At 40.4% G+C, this 7,350-nt stretch overlaps 1 protein-coding gene across 1 annotated transcript; it reads right to left on the reverse strand.

Moving 5' to 3' along the window:
- Positions 1-1,835: 1,835 nt before the first annotated feature.
- On the reverse strand, positions 1,836-6,533 carry cfl1l (cofilin 1 (non-muscle), like). Its single transcript, XM_080739845.1, has 4 exons — positions 6,428-6,533; positions 4,962-5,254; positions 4,462-4,538; positions 1,836-2,257 (listed from the first exon to the last, which is right to left on the reverse strand). Exons 1-4 carry the CDS (start codon positions 6,428-6,430, stop codon positions 2,127-2,129), a joined length of 504 nt encoding a protein of 167 aa, XP_080595971.1. The 5' UTR covers positions 6,431-6,533; the 3' UTR covers positions 1,836-2,126.
- Positions 6,534-7,350: the final 817 nt, after the last annotated feature.

The following is a 7,350-nucleotide window of genomic DNA, read 5'->3' on the forward strand; positions in this document are numbered from 1 at the left end:
TTAAACCCAGGACTACAGTTATGCACACAAGCCCATTTGAATTGATATTTGGATTGAGATTTAACACTCTACAGAACGTCTGACATCCACTGTTCAAGTGAGCGATTTTGAACAGCTGCACTTTGATTATAACAGGAATAACATCCTTTTATAATTATAATGTATCCCATGGGCTGCGAATGATTCAATTAATGTAACATTGTGTACACAATACCATAAATTGCTTTGCTGGCCTGGAACCAATAACGATAAAAAGGATTACTTATCTCAAATACGTTCTTTCATTGTCTTCAAACAATGAAGTGATGATTGTGTCTCATTCAATTGTAACCTACCAAGAGCGTCTGCTAAATGCTTAAATTGTAAATTTATGAAAATAACTAAACATAGCTTGTTTAATCAAAATGGCCTATGGAAGCCAAACAGTTTGGCAACCTAGTAACTTTGTCAGGAGTTAAAATGTACTTTTCATAAAATAAAAAAATGCTTAAAGGGGCACTCCACCACTTTTCAAACTATGTTCATATAATTGATCCTCACCCAAAAATAGCTTTTTTTCTCAGAGGGCTGTGGGCAGGTCAGAAACCCATCGTCTGGTGACATCGATTGCCAATCCAGCTTATAGAAACTGCAGGCTTTCTATTCCTGAAAAGTGGAAGCCATTGTTCTCGCGATGCTAAACATCGAATTTATTTTTTGAAAAATATTGATAAATTTCTTTTTTTGGAAAATGATGTCACAAGATGGATTCTGAACTTCCCACAGCTCTCCTAGGAGACTTGGACTGAGTAGAAAAAAATTGTGATATTTTATCATGAACATTAGTGAGGACCTATTATATGTAGACAGGTTGAAAAGTGGTGAACTACTCCTTTAAGTTGGGTCAATATTAGACAGGGAAGGGAGCATTCGGTTTACATTCTAAGCCAAACTATTGTGTTGCAGTCTAAAATGTTAATTGGCTTGTTATAACTTTCAAGGATTGCAGGCCATCTTCATCTACATTTGGTTTCAAAGTTGTTGGCCAAAATGTAACTTTGAGTGCCAAATTCCCCACCATAGAAGTTTTGATCTTCTCTGCCAATGTTTTACTTTAGTTTAAAAGATCCAGACACCCAAAGCTGAATAATAAGCAGAACCGAAACCAGTATTGGACCCATCATAAATTAATGTTTACACAAGCTCAGCTGCCACACCCCTCATTGACAGGTTTGAACAGCCCTGCCCCTCATTTGAAATGTTTCAAGTAAGCTCCCTCTTGTCAAATTGATGTGTCCAGTAGCACTGTAGTGGCCAAACGTTTCAAAGTAGTTCCTTATTACTACAGAAAGAGAAAAGTCCTGCAAGAAGAAAAAATAATGCCCAGTGCCCTTCCTAAAACTTAGTTAAGTCTATCATAAACTCACTTTTGGACAGTAGTCACCATAGTAAAGTTATAGACTGGAAATTGAAAATATTGCACATACACCTACCATTACTGGTTACAATTGGCCGATTTATTAACACTGGACTCTGGAGGCAGCAGAATGAACAGTTACATTTCTGAATTAATATTCTCATGCAACTCAACAGCAGTGTGAACTTGCCTCTGTCCTGTTAGTTAGGTGGTGCCCAGTAAAGCTGCATTAAAGTAGGTTATATGTAGGAATCAAATATCAAACTAAACAGATGCTGCCATCAACTAAATTGAGAAATCTAACAGAATGCAATCGTTATTTAAGTCACCATGTGTAGTAAACAATATGCTTAAGAAACTTAAGTAACTTAAAACAAATGCAGGATTTCAAACATGCATTTTTACAAAACAAGCAGAAACTAGCAAAAATTGTCTTACAAACAATTGAGAAAATGTTTACTATAAACTATGGGTTTTACAAATTATACACCTGAACAAAACTTTTCAGAATCAAAACCAGTGTCACTAACAGTTAAGTTGGTTTACATTTGGGCTTTGTCTTAAATGGCCGTATCCAGTGATGAGCCCATGCTTAGTCCTACAATATCTTAAAAACTTTATTGAATCCATCCCTGGATCAAAGATGAATCCATCCAATAACTTTAAATCTATGTATGCAAGGATAAAGTGATGGGTATCGGGCAGGCCTATTTGTTGGTATTGAAGGATTCTAACTATCTTTTGCGTCCAGATCTCTCCCTTCCAGCTTCTTTACAACCGATCTCCCTCCCAACTTGTCCACAAAGTACGATGGATCCTTGAGGTCAGCAACGTCAGTCAGCTCCCAAGCATGTTTGATACCTGAGGAGCAAATAAAATATAAACATTCTTGTGTGAAACCTGAACATCTTCCCCCAAAAGCCATAAACTAAGGATATTTTTTACACACACACACACACACACACACACACACACACACACACACACACACACACACACACACACACACACACACACACACACACACACACACACACACACACACACACACACACACACACACACACACACACACACACACACACACACACACACAACGTAGGATTAGAACCAAGATCTCCCAAATGTCAAAACACATCCCAGATACAGCACTAAAGGCAGTAGTACGATCCAAGACCCTCCAACCACTGTAGATGTACTAGTTATACTGCATTATTACCCGGCCTGTTTGGATTCTTGATTCTGATTGGTCGAGCGCTGAAATCAGAGGTCTGATATCCCACGATAACAGACCGCTGCCTAATCAAAGGCTCAGAGCACCTGCTGCAGTCCAGCTGCACTGCGAGAATCTTAGCTGTATCCAAAATGTCAGCTATGTAAACACACACAGCGACATTTAGAACTAAATGTTGCTCTCAAGAATGTTTTTCAGAATATTTTAAGCGAGAAATAGACGACGTAGTATCAGAAAATGGATTCTATCCAATCAGCACTTCCTTGTTTTCCAAGGCGACCGTGTCGCGCTGGGGGGGACGCCCAGCGCGACACTTGTGGAACACTTCCAGCCGTCTGTAAACAAGGAAATACTTTGTTTTGTTTTTAGTTTTGAGTCGAATTATTAATTTTATTTAGTAGCCGGGTAATAAGCGGGATAATGAATGGCTCCGTGGTGAATGACGCTAGATAACATCCCTTCGGTTTGATAACTCCCTCGGCTAGCGCCTCGGGAGTTATCAAGCCGTCGGTCTGTTATCTAGCGTCATTCACCACGGAGCCATTCATTATCCCTTACTTAACATACTCTACCCTGTTCCCAAACACTGGGTCGGGACCCAGTCACAAGTAAATAAATATCCCTTTATTTTTGTTTATTTTTGTCTCCTAAAATGTAAATGATTTTTCAAACGAATTTCATATTAAAGAAATATATACCATAGATAAACCAAATGTTTAATAAGTAGTGAATAGAGGGTATGAGTGTGACATCATTATATGTGTGAATGCCTACTGAGTGGCAAGAAACTTTCTGGCCTTGACAGCCCATATATCCAAACAGAAAAGTCCCATTTGATTGTATTAAACGATGTTAAACAAAAACTCACTTTGCCACTCGATTTGCCGTTCACTTTATGCATGCGCATACCATCTATAGCCGATCTACAAGCCCACAAAGTGTCGCATTGCAACCCTGAGCTTGTAGCTCTGTCATTTTCTCTAGTTTGGGTCTCCTGGGGAGACGCTTTCTCTTTTGGGTCTTGAGCTCAAAGGTTTGGGAACCACTGCGCTACCATACTGGCATGTTTTATTGGGGTGACAATAGGCAAGTGTTAGGGCACAGTTCCGGTTCAGCCGGACCCCTACTCTGCATTTCCCGACTCTTTCCCCTAAATATCCACCTAAAAAATCCTCAAAAGTAACTACTCTTGAATAATGTTTTTACATTAAAATAATTGACATATTGCAGCTTTAAAGGGCGCAGGAGGTAGTGTGGCCATCTGGGATCTGAAAGGTTCCCAGTTTCATCTCTGCCTCCTCCTGGCTTCGTGTCGAAGTGTCCTTGAGCAAGCCACGACTCCCAACTGCTCCCGATGAGCAGGTTGATGCCTTGAATGGTTGCCTGTCTAGGGATTAATACTACACATTGTTGTCCAAACCATGATAACTAAGCCTACTGGATAATAAAGGTAATTTGTTAGTTATACGTGCGCGCGCACACATGCGAGGTCTTCCAATTTGGCTAAATACATTATTCGTAAACCAGCTTACTAGTTTACTCTGTAAACCAGCAAATTTTTAAATGGGGCAATAACAGACTGATTATCGTCAAGGAAATGTGGACAAATAACCATCAGCCTTGTTCTTTGGTTTTTTGGCTTTGAAATAATGTTTAAATGCCCAGAAATAGCATAAGTCAGTCTAAGGGAATAAAATAAAAACACCAGCTACTAAGTGAGGTCTAAAGCCCAATTTATACTCCTTTGCACTACGGCGTATAAATAAGGCTTTAGGTGACTTTCAAATGACTTCAATAAACCTATGAAGGAAAAACCTGTCATAGCCCTTACCTACAAACTTCTTCTTTATAGCATCCTTTGAGCTTGCATACTTCATCTTGTCTTTGATCGTTGAACCTTCAGGTGCCCTGTAATGAATGAGAAACACACACATTTCTGTTTTTAGTTGATGTTCAACACATGATTAATATCTCTATTAAAGCTACAGTGTAATTTCAATAGTTTAATTGATATAATTTACTGACTGGCAAAAGTTTCACAACACCCACTCCATGAATTTAATCTCTGAAAGCCTTTGGAGTGACACAGATCTGTGAGTATACCTAGTATGCCTTTAACGACATTAACCCTGGCATGTAGAAGGCATTATTTTGAGCAAAGATTTAAATATTTCCAGACACTGAGCTACATTCGACCGATGCATTTCTGACCTTGTTTTTCGGCCATTTTTGAATAGCTAAAGTATAAAATATGGCTCAAGTGGTTAACATTAGTGCACACAATATAGAAAGTAATTTACAGTATACTCTGGATATACCGTGGATACCTACCACATGATGAAGATCAAGTCGTTTTTCGGGCTGACGGTGGTTTCGTAGTGACAGTCGTAGAGAGCATAGCGACACTGGGTGTCGGGCACCTTGCTCATGATATACTTGAAGACGTTCGCTTGGCCCTCGAGGTCCTTCTCCTTTACTTTGCTGGTCTCCTCTGGGACGATGTAGTTGCCGTCGATGACAAAGAGGCAGAACTTGCAGTGCTCCTGGGGGTCCTCTCCAACGGTGTGTAACCTCATCTTGTTAAACAGGTGCAGCACATCCTCAACAACCTCTATTCCAGATGCCTGTTTCGGAAACAACAAAGATGGTTAATGATGCTGGCTATGAAAGGGGGAGATATGCACCCAAACAGTTCTCGGTACAAGTGGTGCTGGACCGAAAAGACTAAATATCAAAGGTAAAGGATTGTAATGTCTGCTCGGTGAGTTGCATTGTAGTTTGCACAGATATCTGAGACATCTTCACTTGTAGATAGTTTGGCCCAAGGGTGGCACTAGTAGAAGAAAGGTCAAGGGGTCACCATCAGTAGTGGTAGCTAGTGGTCCATGGCAACCCAGCCACTAGTTTGAGACTTGTTTTGGTGGACAGTCAGATTACCCTCAACAAATGCATAGATGTATACCTAGACACATACGCACCCTCTCCTCACCTTTTATCTACCGTATGCCATGTTCATCACAATTAAGTAGCCTAGATTTTTTTTGACAGATAACAGCAATCATACAGCATTGCCCATCATGTATGGCCCTGTGATGTCCCAAAAATACCAATTTTGTATTTGCCTCATAATTTGAATATTTGATTTTCAAATTTAACACAAATGTGAATAGGCCTACTATAACAAATAAAACTATTAGCCGAGAATAGATACACTAAACAAAACACGAGAAAGGGTTTTTTGACAACTGCATTCCATGAGTGCAGTTTGAGTGCTGAAGGCCTCTCTGCTCTGCCACTGCCACATTCCAGGTACTAGTGAGGAACAAGTTAGCACACGTCCGCCCTGCAGGCATTCTTTAAGGACAGGTTTGAAGTCAGACTGAAAGATCTATCCGTTTCAGAGACGCAAAAGAACCTAACCACACCTTGAACAAGAAACCTCTTCATACTAGAACTCCATTCATTAAAAATAAGAAGTTTATCTTAAAGCACAAACGCCAAATACTGCAAATAGGTGTGTAGTAGGCTACTTAACTACCTAAAATCGTGTGCAAAAGGACGGCGTATTATAATGCGTGCACACACGTTTAATTTGAAAGATTGTAGATAGTAGGCTAGTGGGAATGTTGGCTTCAGGTAGGAATACCGGAATATCTCCCTTCAGAGGGAGTTTACACACAGCACATGTGAAACACGCCAAAACTACTGTCGACGGATACTCTCGTCTACAAAAGAATGAATAAACAACTTTAAATATTAGTTTTTAGAATAATAATTGGGGGGAAAAAGACACTCACCATGTTTGACTGCTGATGGGGGTAGTAGGAACCAAGACAAGTCGGGAGGGAAGAAGAGAGAGGGAGCGTCAGGAGAAGAGCTGGTGTTAACAGCAGCTGTGGTCTTGCAGAGTCGAAAGGCGAGGTAGTTTCAACGTTTGCATTTATACCTCCTCGTACGACGGTGCGCCGCGCCGAAAACAGCCGATCTACAAGCTCACGGCGCGTCGGGTCCCACCGTCCCAGATGCGCCGTGAGCTTGTAGGTCGGCTGTTTTTTTCTTTCTGGCCGCAAATCATGCAGTGGGAGGTGTCACAGATTGAGGACCTCTGCCGTGAACGTAGTCGACTAGACCTGCCTCTCCTTCTTCCCCCTCAGGTGAGGACGAGAACCTTCAATGTCCGCATTATATTTTACTATTTGCACACTACTTTGTGTGTTGCGTTTTATACAACATGTAAGGGAAAACATTCTACATAAATTGTGGACGTTGCTTTTCACTTGCGGTGGAGTTGTTTTGTCAAAACTGCTTCATATATATCGGTTGCATTATCACAGTTAAAAAGCTATAATACTTTCATTCTCAGCACCATGCATCCACAGGTGAAGGTGAGTCGGAGCCAATAAGGGGAGGGATGTGCAAATGACACCCTTATATGGAGAACAAGTCTGTCCAAATGTCAAGCATTTAGGGGCGAGATGAGTTTTCAACAGCCTTATATGGCTAAAAGGGTGGAAAAGTTGACTGAGAAGAAGTAGACACACACACCTTTTGCAGGAATTTTAGGTTATTTTAAATGCAACTGGCTGGCTAGTGGCTACTATTGGTAAAACAAAGATAGGCCTACTAAATAAATTAAACTCATTTATATACACACACAGTATACTGTATGCATCAGATGTATTTCCATCAAACAACACACATTTGCTATGACTGAATTAAG

Source organism: Nannobrachium achirus, assembly GCF_963921795.1.
Source record: "Nannobrachium achirus genome assembly, chromosome: 13".
Classification (NCBI taxonomy): domain Eukaryota; kingdom Metazoa; phylum Chordata; class Actinopteri; order Myctophiformes; family Myctophidae; genus Nannobrachium; species Nannobrachium achirus.